Raw genomic sequence first — 23,000 nt, forward strand, 5'->3', positions numbered from 1 at the left:
TCGCAGAGAACGAAGATAGCTTCAAGTGTCTTCAATTTCTCATAACATGGGCTCTGCGATGTAATCTCGTGACTCTGGCACTTTCGTCGCTAGTCCAGCGCACCTTCTTGCAGGCTCTATCAAGTCCCCTCACAATTGTCTCGAACAACTATTCATAAAAACAAACTCAACTATCCTCTTTTTCTTGATTACTCCAAAGCCGGCGGAGCTCCGCTACCGAACCCACAGGGTACACCCTTGCCCGTGCATGCCGCAGCCCGAAATAAGCGGGACGGGACCTCCCGCATGGTTCATCCCGCCTAGTCTAAGTTGCATTAAAGGATCAGCTGAATCAGCGCCCACTCTTGAGAGTCCCCACGATGACGGGTTCCTAGGGACGAGACTGGAAGGTGAACTTGTCTAATAGAGTGTACCAAGGCATTCCTTACTAAGAAGCCGGTCGGAATTCCATTAGTCTAGGCATCAGCTTTTGGTCCAACGTCTTTCTGCTTCATAGAATGGAGATGATGGTTCTACAATGGCAGCTAGCAACCTCAAACCTCAAGAGTAAATTGGTATAAAAGTCCAGCTTCTGGGCGGTTGTAGTGCCAACCATCTAGCCCTTAGCCACCCATCTCTTCCAGCTCAAACAGATTTCCTACAACCCATCATCAACTCCTCCATCTCTCACAAACGACTATCAAACAAAGCTACTCCTTCACCACCCAAAATGTACACCCCATCCATCCTCACGCTCCTCGCAGCAGCAGCCTTCCATCTCGGAACCCCCGTCTCAGCAAACTACGAGTCCGGCAAAGCCGTACAGATCAACTTCTACTCCAACTCAGGCTGCTCCGCCTATACCAGCGAGACGGCGGCATGGTGGACCCGCTCCCCGCACGCGGCCGAGTACGTCAACGGCGGGAGCGCGGGCGACTGCTTCTCGCTCGGAATGCCGGGCGCGAGTGGGAGTCTCAACGTCGCCGGCGCGTGGCGGGGCAACGGGGCCCAGACGGGCGGCGGGTGCGATTTGTACGACGGATACAACTGTGGTGGCGCCAAGGGGCGCATTGGTTTCAATAGCGGTTCGGGAGGCTGTGTTGCTTCCAGGAGCTCGAATGGGTTGTTGTGGAAGAGCGCTTACTGCGGAGCCGCCTGAGTGTGGCGGAAGGGGAAAAGGGGGCAGGTTTCAAGGCTGTTGCGTCTTGCTTGGGTCTCATCAGATGTCGAGATGTTGGTCAAAAATGCTTGATTGATCATGGAAACGTACCAAGACTTGCTCGCAGGCTTATGTTGATAAAAGATGGAGTGGTCTTTGGACGTACCACGAATTATTCATGGCAAGGACAATATTGGAAGCAAGTAAATATTAACATCATCAAAGCCGCGTACCTTTTGGAGCCAATTCTGTCCCCACCATCACGAACACCGTGTTCCTAGAAATGCATCACGAACACCTGCCGAGAAGACCATGGCCTACGACAGACCTGTCTCTTCATCGCTTCGCTGGGACGACGCCCTCTCGCCCATCCACGTCTGTCCACTCCTGAAGCGCATCAAACAGCCTCCCCCACTTCCCACCAGACCACTCATTCCTCAACGCCTCCCACTCAGGCAAACACCCCCTCATGAACTGCAACCAGCCGCCGACGATAAAGTCCGCGTACACGGGGCTCTCGCGCCCGTCCATAAAGGGACCTGCTCCCCCAGCAGGAAAACAGGGGCCGAGCTTCGCCTCCAAGTTCGTCTCGAAATCCGCCAGCATCGTCTTCCTGACGTCCGAACCGGGTGGGATCTCGAGGTCCTCCCATTTCTTGCCCGGGAACCGGTCCAGGAACGACTGCCTGTCGGCCTCGGCGGTGCGCGGGTCGAGGGGCATGTAGAAGCCGCCGAGCGGGGCGCCGTACTGGCTGAAGACTTGGTCTACGAAGGCGTTGAAGACGCGGTGTAGGGCTAGCGTACTGCTGCCGTTATGACCGTCCTGGAAGAGTTGGTCTTTCTTGTTGGCGAGGTAGGTTCTCTGTAAGTGCAGCGCGATATCAAATGAGTCGCCCACGATCTCCTCTTTCTTCTCTCCTGAGCTGGAGGAAGAGGCCAGGGGGTCACGGATGATGGGTAGGGTGGGGAAGTCGCTGCCGTCGTCGTGTTTGCGGTTGGCGGGGAGCTGGAGCGAGTTGCGCGTCTTGGCGACGGCGTTGAGGGGGACCCAGGTTGTGTGGTAGGGGACTTTGGCGAAGTTGAGAGCGAAGCTGTAGAATGTCAGTGTCGTGACCTGCAGTCTGTTTCCACCCCATGACTTCCAGAATGAGATGCGGCAGAGGAGGGAGGGTGTTATACGCACCGCGTCTTCCACGGGTTCGGCGCCATTGGGTAGGCTTTCGGGTCGAGAATGATGTCGTAGAAGGTGATTGTGGGCTTGTCAGAGGTATCCATATTGGGCGAAACTGAAGTAGAATGCTGAGTGTCCGACTGCGTTGATGTGGCGTTCATGTGATCCTCGATGTAGGATACTCTGATGCTGAGCAATTGAGATAGTTAAGTGTCGAAAGTGAAGAGAAGCCAACCACTATTTCTACTTTTCACAATGAGGTCAGATACACGCGCACTGCTAGCGTTGGAATGTTCCTCTGCCACAATGCAGATGAAGCATGATCTGCACCTGAAATCGCATAGCCGCGATGAATCATATGCTATACAGGGCTCTAGCGGCTGCGACGGCGTGCCCCGATAGGCTAGCCCCGGTACCCCGCCCCTAGCTGTAAGACAAGACAAAGCCACGGCCCGCAAAGTGGGACAGCGTAGTCGGAGATCGGTTGAGCGAGCTAATGCAAGACGGAGCGAATTATGGGGCTGCCGGTGCTTTTCCCCTGGATACGTCAGATCCTTCCCGGAGGTGAGGCGATTACTGATCCCGGTCTGGTAATGGCATGTACACACTACAGCCTCTCACTCGATTCGGCAGTTGAATGACTTGACGCTGTGACTGCCTCATCGAGCACGTGCCTTCGTATTTGCCCAAAGAGTGAGATGGTCCAATCCACGTCGGGTCAGCGATGGCATGTAATGTTCGGTGAAGGGCTCGGTGAAAGATTTAGAAGTTGAAGATTGGCCAAGAAGAAGCTATACATCACCAATCATGAGGGGAGAGCACGCGCCTATCTTAGCTCGGTGAGGCACGCACAAACATGCACGATACTCTTGGATGATGAAGGCGGCAGCTGTAATGCCAATTGTATACAGTTCTCTTCGATCTCATTTGTGAGAGCTGAGCGAGGAATCGTCTTGTCCCAGAGTCATGTTTCTAGGATACCGGAGGAAACGAGCGGCCTCTGTTGCCTTCTCAGGTATTGGCACGGGAGATGACTGCTTACCCTTCCCACAGGAGTATCATTCGCCTTCAACCCATCATTATCAGCAATTCCCAGACTCGCGCCCGCCCTGACCAGCAATTCAGAAGCATCATCCTGGTCGTTCTGGCCAGCGACGTGCAGAGCCGTCCATCCATGAAAACCCCTCCGATCCAGCCGCGCACCGCCGCGTATTAGCTCCGCGATGGCCTCAACATGGCCGTACCTAGCTGCGATCATGAGCGGCGTCCACCCCAGACGACTTTCCACGTCCGGGTTGGCGGACTCAGCCAACAGGATCCGGATGCAATCCCTCCCGCAGCCACGGCGGGCCGCAGCGTGCAGTGCCGTTTCGCCCTGCGCGTTGAACTCGTCGGGAGGTGCGCTGAGCTTGAGGAGGGTCTCAAGTATCTCGTGAAAACAGCATTTTACCAGCCGATGAAGGTAGGATGGTGGTTCGAATGGCTTCTTTGGAGACTCTCGGAGCTCTGATGCGATGAGCTTGAGGATGTGGGGGAGACCGAAGGTTGCGTGTGTACGGTTTGCCAGGCGCAGGTTGCAGAGGTCGTGCTTGCTTACATACTACAGCGTGTCAGTCGTTTTGATCTCATGGATCACTAATCTTGAGGACCTTTAGTATATCGTGGAGAATCTCCGGCGGAAGGCCGTCGAGTGATTTCATGCCTATCTTCATCGGTTGTCGTGAACATTATTCACTGTTGATTCATTGATGGCTGCGCTCTTTGCACGACGGGGAATCAATGCATATAAGTACCTGTGCTCGGTGCTGTGTGCTAATCTTCACCGTGATTGATAATCAGCAAACTTTGCACTATCAACAGACAGCCATACAGCGCTGGATCTTGCATATACAGTTTGACCTAAAATGATAGACTCGATTTTGGCCAGGCTGACTTTCGGCAATTCGGAAAGTGATATTGGACGTGTTTCCGGACTGGTTTTTTTGTACAAAACCGTCAAATTTATCGTCAAATCCACACTTCATCAGGCTCCGGCTGATCTGCTATGATCAAATTTGGGGGCGCGCAATTATGGCATTGGCCCCTGAAGCGCTTGGAATGAAATTTCGAGAAGCCAGCAACTATTCTTACGCTCCGATGTCACGACTGGAAACTTACCACGCAAGTGTCTCAGGGAGCACCGCCCCCGCCGCCGCCTTCGGGGGCAGCGGCGGTCATTCTCGGCCGGCCTGCCGGCCCCACTAACACGGCACCTAAAACAGCTTGGGTAGCATTGAGAACACTGTTCCGACTCCCGGCAGGCAGGTGTGCAAGGGAAATCGATCGACCAATGAGAGCAATAGAATGGGGCTAAGCTTCAGCTTCGTTCTTCAAGCGCCAGCGCATCTGTTGAGTAACGAAATCGAATGCACCTAACTTTGAACGATTCCCAAGCTTTCAGATACGGTAATCAACATGAGCGCTTACTTGTATAAGGTTCGTTGGACGGGGTTATCGTTTGCCTGCAGCTTAAGCGGCACCGTGCAGCCAGAAGTGCGGCCACATCCAGCTTCCACAACTTGCAACTGCCTATATCAACTGCTTCACGATCATCGACCATCACATACGACCATACCCATTGGAAAACTCGGGATCCCGTCCGCTCTCCCATAGATAAGCCAATGAGGGCCGGATTAGTAGTTGGGTCGGTGACGACCAGCGAATACCTGGTGTTGTATGTTTTTGAAGTTTTGGTGGGCTAAAGTGGATTCACGATGTATTCCTTTTGGGTGCGGCCGGGCTCACTGATACGCGGGACGTTGTTCAGCCGCAAATACCGACACTTGGTTATAGCCGAAACTGCAGAAACCTTAACAGCCCGCGGGCGGCCCGCAGCATTGCCCCATTCATCTATCAGACGCAGGCGTGAGATGAACTCTATCATTGCACAGATATTCGGGCACCGTATATTGACCCGTTACAACGTCGTTCGAGGCGGTATAGAATGATCCAAGGTCTGAACCATATTAAAAGGGACTAAAAACTAAGTTGTATATCAACTGAAGAGGAGACACAGTTATACAGGTACAAGGAGTTCAGGACTGCACAAAACCCCCTGTACCCCTAGACCACCGCATAGGGCAAACATACTCCGAGACGATGAGTGGAACATCATGAGAGTCATACTATGACCCTCACTCCCGATGGCATGATGCCGTTTTCGGGGCCAGCATGAAGCACTTGAGTCTGGTGATGCTCAACGACGTACAATGACTCGCTCGTCGCCGCATGGGATGACCCGTTCGTCTAATTCCCAATGACTCGCCAGCACGGAGAAGAATAGCGGATCATAAATCAAAAGTCCATGGGAATTATGATCAACAGCGTAAAGCCAGCATGAGGTCAGAACTCACGGCCGGTCAATCTATTAGACTCAACAACAGAAACTGGGGATCGGAGGTAAGCGAACAACAAGATATGGTTGAGCGGGCATCTCCTTCAGCTTCCAGGTATAAGTAGTAGCGCTCAAGCTCTATAGATACGATAGTAACTACCCGCTAACCACATCGAGTCAGCCTTGCAATAACACCATATTCCACCCTTTTTTCTACTCAAACACCAGTCATCATGAAGTTCACCCAGGCATTCGTCATTGCTTCCATGTCCCTCGGCGTCATGGCAGGCTGCCGCCACGCTCCCGAAGTCTGCAAGTCGGATGTCGGTCCTATCTCGCGAGGCCTCACCAACGGTTGGGTCTGCGACCTTCCCGAAGACTTGCCCTGCCAGACCACTTGTGAGATCACTGGTGAGAGGCAGCGATCTGAGCCCGGCGTTGTTGGTATGGAGACGATGAAGTGCTGCAAGCCCCAGCCCGGCTGTAAGTCCCCCTTGGTGCTGAGGACTGGTAGCGTTGATACTGATATACTTGCGACAGGTTAAATATTCTTCTGGCAACGCAATTTATTGGCCCGGGGAATATCGGAGCAGGGAACTCTCTTCCAGAGCAAATTTGCCGTATTACACATGCATTGGACCTCTGATGTGGAGGCGTTAAGTGGCTCCTGCATCTCTGATGGTCCCAAACTCGTGGAAGAAGACGACGAGGCCAGTGAGTCGCTTGTGGAAGGGCTCCGAGAGAAGGGTCGAGAGAGCTTTCTTCCGGTCGACTCGGAAGATCTTACTAAGAACAAGAAGGCAATCGGGGACGATAAAGACTTGGGGGTTCAGAATGAAGTTATCTCTGTCAAAGGCTCTACCTCTACTTCATTTCTACCTAAGCATAAAGTAGTCTGTTCCGTAATCAGACACTTACACTAAAGTTCAGCTCGTGTATGCTAAGTCCCTTCAAGTGCGACATAGGCCAAGATCTTTCACAGAAATAGTCTTGAATCTCAATACATTTCCCCGCCGATGACCGTGACAACCAAGGAAACAGCTGCCGATCCAATGCCTGCCACGGCGCGTTTTACTCTTGACGACGTGTAATATCGGACTAATAAAGCCTCCTGCGGCAAAGCTATGGTATTATTTTTCTCGTCAAAGTCAAAAATGACGTCCTTGTAGAGGCCATACATGTGTTTGTAGAAGGCGTGGCCTGACGAATCTGGATCGTTGAGGGCCTCTGACAGGGCCTCATCAAAGGTGGTATCCTTGATCAACGCTCTCAAATGAGTGATTGCCGTGAGATCACGCACCGTGGCCTTGTTTAGAAGATTGTCAGATCGGTAACTGAGGAGATGGCGTGTAGCAGAGATGAACTTACAGGTCGCAGCGTGGCGACCCACGCCGAAGGCTTCTGTAGCAAGACGTATTTGTTGAAGAAGCGTCTGCCCTTACTGGTGCTCTCAAAGAGCTTAGTACGCATGGTATTGATATGAGCCCGTGGGTCCGAGTCAAACGGAACTGGGAAGATATCTGCAGTCAGGCGATTTGTCTGAGAGTCTTCGAAGAGAAGCAAGAAGGACTGTGCCATCACTCTGGTTGATGCGGTGCTCGCTCTCGAAGTTGAGGGTTCTTTATGTCAATGATTTCGATATATTAACAGGGACGAGTGCTTGTATTTCTTAACCTCGAGGGGATGAGGGGCTGATATAACCGCTGGAGACATGCTGGAGGGAGAGCTGCCGCAGTTTCTACCCATTCACGTAGAAGGTGGGTTGGAAACTTGACTTGCCCCGTTGTCCATGCACTCGTGGAGGGACATGAGGAGTAGTGAGGTCCAGCCATTAGCAAAGGCTAACCTACATCTGGTCCGGAACATCTCCATAATTTAACGATCGTGGACTTTTGGGGCCATCCTGAGGCAGTAATTTGCCATCCGAAGCTGGCCGATGCAATGATCTCGACTTGCACGAGCCAAGCTGTCCAACGGCATCGGAGCGAGCATGTGTTACCTCCGAATGATCAGCATGTTTCAAGTAGTTTTGGTGCTCTATGTATCTGACAATCGGAGCGTGCGTGAGGTCATCCTCAGGCTTCACTGGATTATTGCACAGTCAGGAGACCTCGATACATTCTCGCCGCCAATCAGGACTTCCCCAGAGAAGCTTGGCAGCTGAAGACAAATTCTGCAATACCGTATTGGTTGCAAAATTGGCTTCCTACTTGCTGATAGGCTCTGGAGAGCTCAACCTCAGTAGATATTCGCTCACTCGTAGGGCTTGAGGGTGTGGTCTACTTCCAGAATCTCCGGAGGATAAGTTGCTTAAAGCCGACCCACCATTTTCTTCCCTCCGCCGTTGTGAAGACAGTCCTCCAACTACTTGTCCTGTACGTCCACGACACGCCGCTGCTGCGGTTTCTCCCAGTCGCCAAATTACCATCACAGTGACCACGACGCGTCATTGCGGTCAAATCGGTCAAATATGCAGGTTACTTAGTGGTGTAGATACCAGGCCTACAAGAGTTGCCGGCACCCAATGGCGAAATATCTGACCAGACAGTCGGCGGTCCCGAAGTTCGAATGTGGCCGGTTGGCTCGGATACATTTCTCTCGGTATAATCACCGATTTGAGGACTGTACCATGCGGTCGCTTGACCAAAGTCCGAGAATGCGTAGTTATAGATGCGCTAAGATCTAATGGCTTGACTCTGGCCAATAAGCTGGAAGGAGTGTTCATCCTTACGCATCCGACCATTCAAACGTGAAGATAGCAGAGGGTTGCTGCAGAGCCAATGAGGATTCATGTCCGCGTTCATGGAGAAGTCCAACTGAGCCCCCCCCCCCCCTCAACTGGCTGAAGTTGGAGTACAATAAGTAGACGAATACCTGGAAATTACCCTGATTGCTTGGGCAGAAGTCACCTTCTGGTTTCCACTCGTTCGCATTGACGACTCCAAGGAAGTTTTAGTACTGAGCCGCTGCAATGCTACCTGGTGAATCGACAAACCAGAACGCCTTCGTCCCTTTGCCGAATAGGATGGCGCCTCCCAAGGTGAGTGACCACACCCCACGCCCCCACATCGTCAATTTGACTTGTTTGAAGAGCAGCATCTATTTCATTTGACGTCGGCTTCATGGTTCACCAGAGATATCCAGCTTGTCTACTCCATATCAGACGATTGACGCAGAGGTGTAGGAAAATGAGAGGGCCGCGCACGCGTGTGAGGAGGTTCCATTATCTGCCTACATAAATACGCCTACTGTGATGAACTATATTGCGATGGGGGGGACCTCAGTTAGCGATCTGTTGAGCCCTTCCGTCCAGACGAAGCGCTCGCCAAGGCATGAACGCTCGACTCTCAACGACGACCAAGATGCCAAGCAGCCCTCTAGTTCTATCACGAGTCCGGCCTCTGTCTTCGACGGATAAATCAAGAACACATTCCATGAAGAATCGCTCCTGCGAGACTCTGGTGCAGATGGCTTTGAAGAATAATCTCCTCAAGGCGAGAAAGGGAGGACGGACGATGACAATAACACCATGGAAGTCTCTATTCGCAGAGTATTATCAAGTAGTCCACAATACGCCGAAGCCATAGTCGTTGCATTCGACCGTCGACTTCGAGGACTCACTTCACAAAACCACGATGCTCCGGACTTACCAGTGTTCCTTACCAGCCTTTTCCAGCGTCTGCATGATCATTCAGAATGCGAGGCTGTCGACAATGAAAGCTCCTCGGCGGGAAAGCGGACTACTGATAATGGGGCAAGATCGAGAACCTCATCGACAGTGATACCGGCGGGCTCAGTCGTACCGAGTCAAACACCCGTTTCCCTCAAAAGAGAGAGGGAAAAGGATGAGAAAGATCCTCAGAAAACTTCCAAGAGCAAGAAGCCTTGTCACATTGTAACGGTAAAACACTGGCTCTGTCCATATGGTGTGAGGTATCAGAGGTGGGCGACTGGAGCTTGTCGAACGCCGACTAAGTTCAGATCGTTTAGCGAACTGAAGTGAGTTGAAATACCCGTATCCCTAATATCATCAGATAAACTGACTCGACTAGATTTCATCTGCGTTCGAGGCACTGGATCAGCTCTCAGGAAGGGGAAGAGCCCGAGCATCCTGAGCTATACATGTCCAACCAGCAGTGTGATAATATCGAAAAAGTGGCCAATGAAGCAGACAAGAAACGGCCCAAACAAGGCACCGAAGCCTCTTTTGAAAAGCAGCTGGGAATATTTCGGGCCGTCTGGGGCATCCTGTTCCCAGATGCTGGCTCTGGACCAAAGTCTCCCTGTAAGTCTCATTTCAAATCGAAGGCAGCTCTGCCTTCAGAACTTCATGAAGGGTCTAACAATATCTAGTTTGCGAAGACTTCATAGTTGAGGAGATAGGAATGCTTTCTCACTCTATCTTCGACTCTCGGTAGCAACAAGCCTTCGAACGCGGAGATGTTTCTAGTCCGAATGAATATCGTGCAAACCGCGCAGAGTTCACCGAGAGTATGCAACAACTATTCTCAATCGTTGCAGACTATAGGCCCGAGATCGCAGACCTGGTCCAGAATTTCGTCACTTCCACCGCTTCAGACATAATCAGTGATCATCAGAGGGTGCTGCGTGAAACTTCTGTTGAAGAGGGACCCGGTCCTTCACTCACCGCTGAAGGTGCCCCGATGGGGGAATCTGCAGAATCATCAGAGCCGACAGCTACTTCATCCCATTCCGGTAGCGGGAACTCGCCACAAACGAGTTCATTTTATTCAGTCTCAGGTTTCGCTGGCGGATTAAAGATCGATAGTCAGGGACCTCGGCAGGGCATTGAGCCTACAATGCTGCAACTCAACACAGAACCAGAAATGCTGACGACGTACTTGGATCCGGGACCACTCCACAGCGAGTCTGTGTGGTCACCTGATGGAACGGGCTTCTTACACACTGCACCGGAGTCTTCACAATCTATGGGCAACCGTCATTCACCGGCATCTCATACCGTGGCCCAGTCATCTGATCCAGCCACATCTCATCAACTGGATTCAGGAACCCCTTTTCTAGATCGGATGATGAAAGGCACGACGACATTTGATGATGACTTCTACTTTGACTGGAAGGAAGGGAAGCAGGAAGATTCAGCGAGTACTTCGGCAGATTGGGACCAGTTACCATTCTCTCAAGCAGACGAAGATACTGAGGACCCATGGCATGAGTTCTTCAACGTCTCAACATGAACGACGTACAAATAGAGATACACTACATGCCTGCGACTTTTTCCCCTCTCACATGATACTCGATCATTCCTGTTTCGGAGAAATAAATCTCCCAGTCCTGAAGCAGCTGGCTCACGACTCCCGGCTCCGAGGCAGCCAGGTCTTTGGTTTCGCCTGGATCACTATCAATGTCATAAAGCTCCCATGCGCCAGTGCCATGAGGTGGAGGCAACATCACAGCCTTGTACTTGCCTCTCCGTATCGCTCTCATGCCGAAAAGCTCCCATCCGGCAACGTCGTCACCCTCGCCGTATACCTCGGGCGTCTTGGAGCTAAGCATCGGGACCCAAGACTTCCCTCGTGGAGTGACCACGTCACGACCGCGGAAAGTAGTACCGGGATGTGACACGCCTGACAGATCCAATATCGTAGGTAGGATATCCATGACGTTGGTGTAGGAGTGGCTGATGCCTCCCTCCTTCTTCACAAGGGGAGGATACCGCACGATACATGGACACCGTATGCCGCCCTCAGTGGTAAAGCCTTTGAAGCCTCGCGAAGGTGCTGTGGCAGCAAGAGCCCATTGTGGCCCATACATGATGAAGGAGTTGGCATTTCCCATGTTCTCATATGAGTTGTCATAAAATTGGCGAAGTGTCTCCTGGATGCCCAGTGAGCCCATGACAGGCATGGATTCCATGGTGGAACCCTCGGCACCGTTATCAGACATAAAGACGATGAACGTGTTGTCGAGCTCGCCACTGGCTTCGAGATGATCGATGACACGCCCGATATTGTCATCGAGCTTGTCCACCATGGCCGCATAGATTTCCATAGCTCGGGCTGCCGTAGCTCTATCCTGTTCATCCATTTCACTCCATTCAAGAGCACCAGGAACGTCTACTGGCGCTGGAATGACATCTTTCGGGACCAGATGCAGTTTCTGAAGCTGACGCAGACGTCGATCTCGGAGAGCTTTCGGTCCATCGTCATACAAACCACGGTATTTGGCGATCTTCTCCTGTGGTGCTTGTAGTGGCCAGTGTGGTGCAGTGTATGCTAGATATCCAAAGAAGGGCTTCTGTTTCTCCTCCTCTGTGCGCTCATCTAAAAAGCCGAGCAGGCGATCGGTGAAGTAATCACTTGAGTAAAAGTTCTCGGGCAAGTCTTTGCTGCGATCGATGAACTTGTCGTTCTCCATCCAGAAGCCAGAGCTCTTGATGAAAGGAGGAAGTCTCGCATCAAGTTGCGGCTCGTAATTGTGGTGGTTCCCAGCGCCCGGGAGAAAGGAAAGACACTTGGTGAAACCGCGACTAGAGGGCGAGGTTTCGGCAGTCATGCCCAAATGCCACTTCCCCGAGCACACAGTGAAGTAGCCGGCATCTTGAAGTATCTCAGGCAAAGCAGCAACGCGAAAGTTGAGATAGCCTTCGTATCCTGGGTGACCGTCGTATTTTTGTCGTGAACCCATCATGAACTCGGCCATCTGGCCCAGTCCAGCGATGTGATTATCCGTGCCAGATAGAAGCATAGATCTTGTAGGCGAGCATGCCGGGGCCGTATGGAAGTTGGTCATACGCAGACCATCCTTGGCAAGACGCTGCAGAGCCGGGGTGGATATCTCAGAGCCGTATGGCTCTGTATCGCTAAACCCCAGATCGTCAGCGACGATAATGAGAAAGTTGGGTCGTTTGGATGCTTGCATGGCTGAAAGTCAACAGAAAGTATGCGAAGAAAAGTAATAGTTGATCGCGAAAAGCTGAAGTTGTCAAAGAGACTTGAAAGCTCGAATATCACAGTTGTAGCGGCTTCGTTACAGATTAATATGGCCATCGGACTAGACGAAACGCATAGATGCTTCACTGCTCGGCGGATCTCAGGGCTAGGTGAGGCCCGAGCCGATGCCGTAGCGGGAATACCGAATGTGCGTGGTTACTCCCAGCACGTACCACTCCAGGACTCTTTTGGCAACGCAGTTCAGAACTTCAGAGCTTGCGCTCGGAATTTCCGACCACAACAACTTACCTGGTCAACGGCTGTCGGTGATGATCGACCCTGACACTCGAGTACAGAGACGAATGAGGTAGGTGGACAATATGGAAACCACCGGTCTCCTCGAAACCTGGGGTATTATGCGGGGGAAATCCGAGTCCTAGACTCACTTGAAGCGCTCCTGGATTCTTAAAGATCACTTGCGGCCTCCATAAAGTTAGGTAATTTTGATATACAGTCGATGGTGTTGTCCTTCATACAAGTCGTCAAATTTCTTTCCAGTTGAGCAGTCAATCCACTTGCTCTGCCGTGTGTTGCACAGAATCATGAGAACGATCTGGCTTCCAGCCCGGCGGCTGCCCTTCAGTCAAGATGTCACATGGAGCATGGGAGTGCTCTGCCTCATTTTGGGCCTGAACGTGCTCAGTAACGGTTTCGATCTCTCGATTTACAATACAATTCAGGCCATGGACTGTGAGTGAACGCTGAGCCTGCCCAAGTTCGCTCATTTCCCGACCATTGATAACGAGCTGTTCTTGACGTCGTGTTTGCGATACAGCCTTTCAACAGCGATTTGGAGACACATGCGATGCGAAAGGAGTCTGCCAAATCAGTACCACAAGGCTCTCTCTATTGAACTCGATTCCCTTTCTTGCCTATGCACTTGGTCTTCCATTTGCCTCTACCATCGGCGAAACTTTTGGGCGGCGGGTCGTCTACATCCTGATGAACCTCGTTTGTATTGCAGGTGTCTCTGTCACATACACGTCGCAGTCATTTGGCCAGGTACTCGCAGGCCGCTGCATTGTTCACATTTACACGGGGATGGAAAGCTGGCTTGTTCCCTTGTTCATCGCCGAGGTCGTCCCAGCAAAGATTCGCGGCATGTTTGTTTCCGGCTACATGATCGGCCGCCTTCTCGGCACGATTATCATTAGCTGTGTATCGTTTTCCACGTCAACGTGGCCGGGCGACTCATCCTGGAAGACGCCAATCGCCGTGCTGTTTTCTATTCCCAGTTTGATGATTCTCGTTACCGTATTCGTCCCAGAGTCGCCCCGCTGGCTATTGGTGAAGGAACGATATGAAGAGGCACTCGTGAATCTTCAAGGGCTGAACGGCGGCAGAGCTGGCTTTGACGGCGAAACCGAACTTGCTACCATGAAGGTCAACTTAGAGCAGGGCACAGAGAAAGGTTCCTGGGCGGACTTATTTTGTGGCGATAATCTTGTACGTTGCCTCCAAAAACCTCTTTTCGAATCCCTTTCACCCGTGTACTTGGTCAAGTGTTGTAAGCTGACTAGGAGCGATCCTAATAGAGGAGGACTACTATTGCTTTGCTTCCACCTTTCTTCTCTCAAGCGACTGGCCAAGCGTTTGCCAATGTCTACGGCACAATCTTTTATAAAAGTATCGGCACCGTAAACCCCTTTGTCTTCACCATTATCTCTCAATGCTCCGGGCTGATCGGATCCCTGTTGTTTATGCTCTTGGTTGACCGAGTTGGTCGCCGCTTCTTTTGGAAAACCTTAGTGCCGCTGGGAGGTGTCTCCATGATGATTCTTGGAGGGCTCGGAACCGTGCGAGATCCGTCACAACCCGAGAAACTAGCTACAGCTTGCATGCTGTCGCTGTTTGGGTTCTCTTTTCTAGGTTCTCTTGCACAGCTGTAAGTCATTCTGAATCTCCGTCAGTTCACCATCCATTCCCATCCAATCTGCCCTGGCCGATTATTTGAGCTTATTACCTATGGCGATGCTTCAGCCAAAGCTGACTCGTTCGTGTTCCAGGGCCGCCATCACCCCTGCTGAAGTTCCCTCGCCTCATCTTCGCGGCAAAACTGCTCTGATGGCGTGGACCGTGAACAATTCTGCCAACTTCGTCGCCACCTTCACTTTGCCATACCTTATGAATTCTGGTTATGGTAACCTCGGACCCAAAGTGGGTTTTATCTATGGGTCGTTCAGTCTTATCAGCGCTGTTTGGGGCTTCTTCTACTTCCCCGAGATGAAGGGGAAGACTCTCGAAGAGGTGGACATGATGTTCCGCGCCAGAGTGCCTGCGAGGAAGAGTAGCTGTAAGCTAATTATCTTGCCCGATAAACGATGTTCGCCTTCGTAACTAACCATAATTGGACAGCCTGGAAGAGCGAAGGATATGTCGATGCAGTCAATGGTGGCAAGTTTGAGGACTCTCAGGTGGATTAAGTCTTTTGAGTCTTCGGGGGCCGCTGAGGAAGCTTTCACGCTTGGAGTGGGAAAGGCAAAAGCTACTTGTTACGTTCCGAGGAGCGTACATATCAAATTAAGCCACATTTGGAACAACAAGCTCTGCAGTATTTCTCATCATACATGCATTTCGAGTAAAAGACGATTTAGAATGCTACTCATCCAAGATTGAGAACATAACAAGGTCACCAAGGCAGATGAGTGAGGGACCACTCTGCAGGTTTCCATGGGTACACGGGTGTTTTGACCATACTTCGTCTTAATGTTTGTGATAGTATTCCATGGCTAATACAAGAGCATGCCAACGAAAGACGCTCAACTATCTGTTGAGCTTGGCGCAAATACCGAGGACCATTTGTCGAAGCTGGGGCTCGACTCGCCGAATGAGGTTTGCTATGGTTTTGTCAGAAGCCCATTTCTGCCAACGACGGCTATCGCGTATTCTGTGCGGCTCTCGCCTTCAAGAAACCGCAATTCTTCGCGACATCCACAGCCACCGACCGTGCAACGGCTGCTGTCAACGACTTCCGGCGGCCCGCTTCTCCCTTTCCGGATCCGTCGTACGACGGGACGTGGGGACTACATCGAAACATGCGGGATGTAACCTGACTGGGATTCCCCGCGCGCCGGCAAATCCGAGCAGCCTAGCCAGTGCGGTACATGGTCCTACTAGGGTACATACGGACCAGAAGTTCGCTTTGGCAAATGTCGTTGTCGTCAGCCTTAGATCTAAACAAGATGCTCAGGGTCGTTGCTGTACTAAGACGTTGCTTAGCCGCGGCTTCCAGCCAAGGCGGCAGGGTGGGCATGAAAGGAATGGCACAAATCGTTGAACCGAAATTTCGTCTGATTTGTGATTGATCGATCAGCACAATGGTTCATTCTTCCCGGTCTTGCTTGAAGTTGTTTTCTTCGTCGAGACCGGAACGTTGGCCTTGGCCGACTTGCGCTTGTACTGTTTTGCTTCGCATACTTGCCGAGCAGCTCACAGTTCCTCAAGGGCTCTTTTTCTGTCAGGAAGTGACGAGTTGCGAATAGTCCTGTTCAGGCTCGCCAGCTCGAGCTCCAGATTAGGCGGTGTTCTGGTTTACTTAAACTCGAAGCCCGCTTTAGCTTTGCCGGCTTCCCAGTTGTGGGTGATCTAATCCAAAGCGAGATATGCCTGCATCAGATAACGATTGTACTCTTCTAGGAGTTTCACAACGCTCTTGATGGTAGCGTGCGGTAAGCCTTGGCAGAGCGCCTTCTTTTGCACCGGGTATTGGTATTAGCACTGAGTCTTCCGGAGGATCGAGCAGTATGAATGCCATGATTCAGATACACCGGAGAGGATCCCAAAGGGAGTGATGCAAAGGTGCACGGAGTACCAATGTAAATTTGTGCTATCTCCGCAGGACGATTCGCGTGGTCGTAAAGTCGCCGTACCTTGGAAACCTCATTCTCTTTTGCCAAAGACTCGCGTTTGCACTTGAGACTTTTGGAACGGGCTTTTTGGGATACAAGAAAGAGCCTAGGACCTCCTCGATGATCTTATCGACATCGTAAAGAACCTTCAGGCTAATCAAGATGAAGAAGAATGCCGTTGTATGGCTTGAAATCCCCCGCCAGCGGGATTTGAGCCTCAGTGCATGTACATGATTTGACCACACGAGCGTACCAACCATTGCTTAATTGTGACTTCAGGTACGTCGTATGCGTCGAACTTTTCCACAATCGAGGACATCTGGGGAAATAGCGCCCGGCAGAAAAAGCACTGAAACGATGATGACTTCCAATGAGAGCGGCCGATGAACGCCACAGACGCCCACAGCCTACCTACTTTGGCGGGATACAAGCACCTGAAGTACCTTACCTTAGGGGGTAGGTGGGAAAGGTACGAACGAGGACATTGCGTTTTACCAAGCAGGCCAATCAAGAGTTTTGTCCACGATTCTGGACAAGTTGGCCCCTTTCTTCTGCTAACTTGTGTTTGGCTTGGTACAAAAAGTCGGCGGTCCGCCTGAGATCGTTCCCGTTTTGTCATCGCCTTAAATTCAGAATTTCTAAGCATTGTGGGCGATAAACAGGTTTTTCTCGGTGTACGACATGCCTCCATCCCCTCCTTGTGGTAGCGGTGATGACAACGGCGCGGTGATGCCGACCACAGCGGGACTTCCTGTGGAACCGACTTACCCCGTCACAGAAGTTGAGGCTTCAGCCCCCTACAGTCCTACAGCGGAGACCTATGCAACGGGAGAACCATCGCACCAAAGTTCGTCGCATGGGAGGTTGATTGCATTCAAGAACGACTACAATCGCTCAGATGATTTTCTTGTCAATAGAGGAAACGCACACGAGCCAAGAATAGCGTACCTAGCACGCTTGAGAGAGACCATTAGAAATCTCGATAATGTTTTCACAAAAAACTCGGCAGCTCGGGTGAATTGGCTTCAGAGATTTCCAAAATTAAGCTCCAAGCACCACCGAAACTTTACATCCAAAGTGTCAGTTGCCTCTTACCCTCGCGCAACAGTGGGATGCTGACTTACTGCGTCGTTTAGTCCAGGAACAACGACCCTTGAGCAAGCGCAAGCGACTTCGGAAAGGCCTGAACGACTGATAGAATCCGTATCGTTAGCTGTAGACTCGACTGTTCAAACAGGGTCGATATTCGACGATCAAGTCAGCCGGCAGTCCATCTCAAATACGACAGCCAGCTCGTTATCTGAAGACGATTCCCTTGGCCCGTTTCAAGGAGGACACTCAAAACCCTGCAGCATAGATGGCGACCATAGTGATGCTTCCTCCGAAAACGACTTTGGGCAAGACGAGGAACGACTTGTGTCAGATGAACAATATCCACTAGAGAGTTCTATTCGAAGGGCGCTAGCTGCTAGCCCAGAGTATGCCGACGTCGTAGTCGACATCCTTCAACGTCGACTTGAAGATTTCATACCGCGTAGCCATGAGTCTTCGGAAGTATCAACACTGCTTACGGGCATTCTATGCACGTTGGGAAATGATGCGAAATGTGAAGCGGCTGATGGAGGAAGTTCCTCAACAGAAAAGCGTTCGACTGGCAATAATGGGGCAGGAACGCAAAATTCAGCAACACCAACCAGTGCTACCATTCCGACCCATCTATCACCACTGCCTTTGAAATCCAAGAGGGACAGGGATGAAGAGGAGGATGAAGATAAGAAACAAGAGGTGCCGCCGGCCAGAAAAGCTCGGTGTGACGAGCCAGGCAAACACTTGCTCTGTCCCTACTTCATGAGGTATCGGAACTCGGTGGGTGGAGCTTGTCGAGCGCCGACCTCGTTCAGGACGTTCAGTGATCTGAAGTAAGTTGATGCGTTGTCCCAAAGAGCAACAGGCGTTCTAAATCAATTAGGAATCATCTGCACTCGATGCACCTCGGGGGCTCTCGGGATGAACTGCACATGAACGATCAGGATTGGCGTGCCATCCAAGTAGTACTTGATAAAGCCAGCAAAACGAGGCCCAAGAAAGGTACCGACGCTTCCTATCAGAAGCATTTGGGCACTTTTCAGAAAGTTTGGAGCATTCTCTTTCCAGACTGTGATCCTTGGACCCAGTCTCCTTGTAAGTCCTGGCGTCGGCTCCCTAAGGCTCAGCCCGATCACTTTTCTGCAAACTAACACTCTTGAAGTTTGCGAGAACGATGAGAATCTTATGGCAGAAGAAGTTGGAGTTTGCGATGACTACGGGGACTTCATTACAGGAAAAGTTGAAGAGGTCCTTCGCTCTATGTTTGACTCTGAGGCTCAACAAGCTTTCGAACGCGGCGGAGTCTCCAGCCCGGCTGAGTATCGCGCATCTCGCAACATGGTCGGTAAGATGATGAAGAGAATCTTCGAAATCGTCGCAGTCCACAAGCCGGAAGTTGCAGACCAATTTCGTGACATATTCAATTCGACCACTACAGGCGTGATGGGTGGCCAACGGATCGGATCTCAGAACATATCTGTCGACGAGGATCCCGGCCTTCCGAGAGCCGCCGCAGATACTCAGGAGCCGGGGCCTTCACACTCATCGCAGATGACAATCGAATTATCCCTCTCTGGTGGAGAAGATTCGTCGCATCCAGGCTCAACTTCTGTAGTCTCTAAAGAGACGTTGGTTCAGCCAGACTCGGCAACCGACGATTTTAAGGGCGGAAAGAAGTTCTGTGATCAGGAACCTCCAGAGACGGATCGGCTGCATGTACAACCGGACTTTTCGCATATTCTTGGCAATTACTATCCGCAAGAAGCCTCTGCGGAGGCTCTTTCGTCTCAGATACCGAAGTCTTTGTCGACTCAGGAGCCTGCGACTTCTTTCCTAGATGAGACGATGGAAACTCCGATGCCACACGAGAGTGCTATTGACTGGGACTGGGAAGAATCCGCGAGTACCTTGATCGGTTACGGCCTGTATCCTTTATCTCAGTTGAACTAAGATACTGAAGAATCATGACAGCAGTCATATAATATGGCTGGAGCCGCATGTAGAGGCACGACTTGGTGAGATCAAATACTTGTGCAACACGATGTTGTCAAGAAGGTTACTCTTGCTTGGCGTTTGAGGGATGGCAGATTGTAGAAGATCATCCTAGTAATAGAAACCACGAAGACAATTTGCTAGAACAATGCTTTTAATGACACCAATGAGATCAAGGTTGATTCCATGCCTGTCAAAGCGGACAGTTGGCAGTCAAGATAAGGTGTCGGTCAGCGTATAGGTGCCCCTGCGATCTACCACCACCACATTTCCATCAACTATGCTTCTAGGAGCAAACTTCTGAAGAATGTACCGGAGAATATACAGTTGATAACTTCCATGTACATCAGCAAATGGGAAACAACGGGATACGAGTAGTAATAAACTTAGAGGTAGGGGGGAAATGATATGCAGTCAGTCAGTCAGTCATCGCATCGGATGTGGTGATGCTGTTGAAACTACTCCAATATCGATTTCTGAGCCAGTTTGTCAAGGACAGCGGGACTATTCGTTGTAAATTCATCCACCGGATCGTTGAGCTTGGAAACATTGATTAGGATTAGTCAGAATTCTTCCAGGAATTGAACTGTGCCAGCAGCCCAACACACAGCTTTTTCATGACGGCCCATTAATCCGATCTTACTGCTTGCTTGGACTGCCGAAGAAAATCGAAACAATGTGTTATGGTTGCCGCAGACTCGGCTTCGCGGAACCCTCGCCCCCGCCTGACCCAGTGCACGACCGGGAGGACGAGGAGCCGCTGCCGCAGCCAATAGACTTTGACAGGCCGGCGCCTCGAAAGAAGCTCCAACCGAACCCCAAGACCATCGTCCACTCCGCGCCTAGCCATGATGGCATTCCGGCCTTCGTGGCATACTCAGTCCCCGCAGACACTCCGGAGGATGCCGACCTGACGCCCTTGCGCCCACCGTACGCCTACGTCTTTTACGACACTTCCCCTGGCGCGCTTATTCCGGGACGCGCCGAGGACCTGGCCCGCTCCATATTCGACGGCACCGAGGACGACCGCAGCTCTTGCGGGCTGCCGGACAGAGTCGAGGTCTTTGCTATGCCTCTTCCACCTCTGCCCGAGACTGGGAGCCCGTATTCTGCCGAGGACGTGGGGCTTGACCTCGTCCTTTCACGAGAGAGTCCCTGGTATGCACGTCTCGCCGCACGCGTGTCGCGAGACCCCCAGGACGCACACTGCCTCCAGCACGCCGCCGCTTGCATAAATCATCATGAGCGGGAAGTCCAGAATCGCCTGGCCATTGCGGACAGGGCGGAGGCGGTTTCGTGGTACCTCCCAGAAGGTTTGAGCGACGCCGAGTTCACCCGTCACATTGTGGTTGTCGATAGGCTTGAGGATAAACCCAAGAACCCGCCCGGGCCCACCCGTTGGCAGGAGACGCTCGCCTGGACACACTCTCTTCCAAGCGAGCAAAGAAACCCGGATAAAAACAGGGCAGAGAGGGCTGAAAGCAGCCCGTACGGAAGAGGGTTGCTGGTCGACTGGCGGCCCCGCCATCAGAACGAGGATGACGAGGACAATGAAGCACATCGCGTTTGAAATGCTGGGGAAGTCAGTGTTGATTTCCTCCCGATACGGAGTTAGAACCCTCTATGAGCATTTCCTTCCCGACGGCGTATTCGATTTTGAAAGAGAGAAGGCTCGTGAACGAGGAGCAGACGATAGGGTGGACTTGCCGATGTAGAATAGACCCTTTCCTCGCCTTTATTAGTCGGGCAGAGTCGCCAGCCTACACCTCTCTGATGTTGTAAGAGGTGGCCACGCTTCTTCACACTAGACTAGTCGGGAAGATTATGGAATTTTGAGGAAAGAGACATGCTTTGGGTGGTTACTGAACCTAGTTCTGCAGGCACCTCACGTGCCGAAGAAGTTGACCCTCGATTAGTCGAAAGCGCGTCAAATGAAGACTTCATACTCATGATTGTATACATATTTGCCTACTTGACTCAGGCGTTGTACAGAATCACAGGTGCTAGAATGGGTGTCTCTTGAGAAGTACACATTTGAGAACTGCTCCCGCCACAGCAGCCGTCCAACCATCAACCGCTGAGCAAGAGCAACAGTAACAACAACAATAACATCATCATTGTCCTCTAGATGCGAGTCGGGGCACCAATGTTGACCGCGTTGCCTTGTCCGTTGATGGTTTGGGCAGGATTTCCGGTGGCGCCGAAAATGGACCATCCCGTGCCCCCGGATCCTGGGCGCGGAAACCTGGCCCCGGCCGGACTGGCCCAGCCTCCGGCGCCGAACGCGGCGTTGAGCCAATTCGGGTCGTCGGTATTGCCCCACACCACGTTTCACAAGGAGTTGACGCTCTTGAATTTCTTCTCGTAGGCGGTCTTGGCCTCGGAGCTCTTGAGGGCGGCCGTCTGCTCAATGGCCAGGAGATAATCCTCAATATATCGAGCATAGAGGGCGCGGAGCGAAGGGTTGCCCTTGCTGTTCACGGGAGCCCCGGCCCTTTCGTTCCAGCGTCCGGCGTACTGGTTGTCAAACTCCCAGAGCACCAAGTCGAACCAGTTGGACACCCGCATCCACTTATTCCACACGGGATCAACGACGGGGAAAGGGCCCGAGCCACCCGTGCCGCTCGGAGGCGACCACCGGAGGTACTCAAACACGCCAAAGACCTCGCGATATGTAGACCGGTACGAGTTCAACGCTTGCGTTTCGGGTTCCACAGAGACTTAGTCCAGCTTCATGAATTTGCCCTTGTTCTTGTTGACAGATTCGCTGACTAGCACCAGGTGGGACTCGCCGCGTGCTTTGGTGAAGGGCGAGGGGCCGACGCCACCGGACCGCCCGAAACCCCAGATCAAGATAGTTTCCAGCGTCACCGGAGGCATGTTCACGCCCAGAGGCGCTGTGTTCATGATGAAGGAGTACGGCTGGGCCCCTGGAATGTTGACACCCAGCAACCCATGACTCCGATTCCCATGAATAACGGGTTCACCACTGTGGGCGCGATCCCGATTTGGGCCGACGAGGAACTTTGAAGTGGCCAAAGCAGGCTTTGCCTGATATCTCAAAAGACTTCTTGGAGCATCTAGCATGCAGTCAACAACCACAACTAACGGAAGAGAAGTACTCGCAAGTTGTCGTGGCAGGCTTGAGCTGCTTGGACGGGGAAATGATGACGTATAGGAGACAACGGGGAGAACGCCGTCAGCCAGACTTAGCTCTCTAAGAGGAAGAAATTTATCCGGAAGGTGCTGCGGCACATCATCAATAATACACTATAACAGCTTTGTCATTCCGGGGCTGAGGACTTTGGCGTTTCGAGAGACCGAATGTAGAGGATCGTACTGGAATGTAAAGGTGCATGTCATCGTTGACTATTATTCCAGCCTCCACACGTACGAATAAGTGTCCCCTGGTTGAAGTGGCC

At 51.8% G+C, this 23,000-nt stretch overlaps 10 protein-coding genes across 10 annotated transcripts; 5 read left to right on the forward strand and 5 right to left on the reverse strand.

Moving 5' to 3' along the window:
* Positions 1–509: 509 nt before the first annotated feature.
* On the forward strand, positions 510–1,163 carry BDZ83DRAFT_629163 (uncharacterized protein). Its single transcript, XM_060508749.1, has one exon. It carries the CDS (start codon positions 710–712, stop codon positions 1,136–1,138), a length of 429 nt encoding a protein of 142 aa, XP_060362426.1. The 5' UTR covers positions 510–709; the 3' UTR covers positions 1,139–1,163.
* A 108-nt stretch (positions 1,164–1,271) lies between these two features.
* BDZ83DRAFT_629164 (uncharacterized protein) lies at positions 1,272–2,648 on the reverse strand. The gene is made up of 2 exons (XM_060508750.1): positions 2,321–2,648; positions 1,272–2,228 (listed from the first exon to the last, which is right to left on the reverse strand). The coding sequence occupies exons 1-2, from the start codon at positions 2,467–2,469 to the stop codon at positions 1,475–1,477; spliced, it is 903 nt and encodes a 300-aa protein (XP_060362427.1). The 5' UTR covers positions 2,470–2,648; the 3' UTR covers positions 1,272–1,474.
* Positions 2,649–3,272: 624 nt separating this feature from the next.
* Positions 3,273–4,008, reverse strand: BDZ83DRAFT_583126 (ankyrin repeat-containing domain protein; the record flags this gene model as incomplete). Its single annotated transcript, XM_060505618.1, has 2 exons — positions 3,273–3,908; positions 3,958–4,008. The coding sequence occupies 2 exons, from the start codon at positions 4,006–4,008 to the stop codon at positions 3,273–3,275; spliced, it is 687 nt and encodes a 228-aa protein (XP_060362428.1).
* Positions 4,009–4,757: 749 nt separating this feature from the next.
* BDZ83DRAFT_583174 (uncharacterized protein) lies at positions 4,758–5,039 on the reverse strand (the record flags this gene model as incomplete). Its single annotated transcript, XM_060505623.1, has 1 exon — positions 4,758–5,039. A coding segment is annotated over one exon (282 nt), but the record flags the coding sequence as incomplete, so codon positions are not given.
* A 1,639-nt stretch (positions 5,040–6,678) lies between these two features.
* BDZ83DRAFT_784005 (uncharacterized protein) lies at positions 6,679–7,509 on the reverse strand (the record flags this gene model as incomplete). Its single annotated transcript, XM_060515601.1, has 2 exons — positions 7,050–7,509; positions 6,679–6,987 (listed from the first exon to the last, which is right to left on the reverse strand). Exons 1-2 carry the CDS (start codon positions 7,257–7,259, stop codon positions 6,679–6,681), a joined length of 519 nt encoding a protein of 172 aa, XP_060362430.1. The 5' UTR covers positions 7,260–7,509.
* Positions 7,510–9,210: 1,701 nt separating this feature from the next.
* Positions 9,211–10,265, forward strand: BDZ83DRAFT_653968 (uncharacterized protein; the record flags this gene model as incomplete). Its single annotated transcript, XM_060510678.1, has 3 exons — positions 9,211–9,582; positions 9,819–9,966; positions 10,210–10,265. 3 exons carry the CDS (start codon positions 9,211–9,213, stop codon positions 10,263–10,265), a joined length of 576 nt encoding a protein of 191 aa, XP_060362431.1.
* Positions 10,266–10,919: 654 nt separating this feature from the next.
* Positions 10,920–12,581, reverse strand: BDZ83DRAFT_583140 (realted to arylsulfatase; the record flags this gene model as incomplete). Its single annotated transcript, XM_060505620.1, has 1 exon — positions 10,920–12,581. One exon carries the CDS (start codon positions 12,579–12,581, stop codon positions 10,920–10,922), a length of 1,662 nt encoding a protein of 553 aa, XP_060362432.1.
* Positions 12,582–13,194: 613 nt separating this feature from the next.
* On the forward strand, positions 13,195–14,989 carry BDZ83DRAFT_583079 (putative sugar transporter; the record flags this gene model as incomplete). Its single annotated transcript, XM_060505616.1, has 4 exons — positions 13,195–13,342; positions 13,428–14,098; positions 14,188–14,537; positions 14,659–14,989. 4 exons carry the CDS (start codon positions 13,195–13,197, stop codon positions 14,987–14,989), a joined length of 1,500 nt encoding a protein of 499 aa, XP_060362433.1.
* A 3,271-nt stretch (positions 14,990–18,260) lies between these two features.
* BDZ83DRAFT_794375 (uncharacterized protein) lies at positions 18,261–19,536 on the forward strand (the record flags this gene model as incomplete). The annotated part of the gene is made up of 3 exons (XM_060515813.1): positions 18,261–18,419; positions 18,470–18,681; positions 18,749–19,536. The coding sequence occupies exons 1-3, from the start codon at positions 18,349–18,351 to the stop codon at positions 19,534–19,536; spliced, it is 1,071 nt and encodes a 356-aa protein (XP_060362434.1). The 5' UTR covers positions 18,261–18,348.
* A 704-nt stretch (positions 19,537–20,240) lies between these two features.
* BDZ83DRAFT_629167 (uncharacterized protein) lies at positions 20,241–21,549 on the forward strand. Its single transcript, XM_060508751.1, has one exon. It carries the CDS (start codon positions 20,255–20,257, stop codon positions 21,146–21,148), a length of 894 nt encoding a protein of 297 aa, XP_060362435.1. The 5' UTR covers positions 20,241–20,254; the 3' UTR covers positions 21,149–21,549.
* Positions 21,550–23,000: the final 1,451 nt, after the last annotated feature.

Source organism: Colletotrichum acutatum (assembly GCF_030867785.1).
Source record: "Colletotrichum acutatum strain CBS 112980 chromosome Unknown BDZ83scaffold_80, whole genome shotgun sequence".
Taxonomy (NCBI): domain Eukaryota; kingdom Fungi; phylum Ascomycota; class Sordariomycetes; order Glomerellales; family Glomerellaceae; genus Colletotrichum; species Colletotrichum acutatum.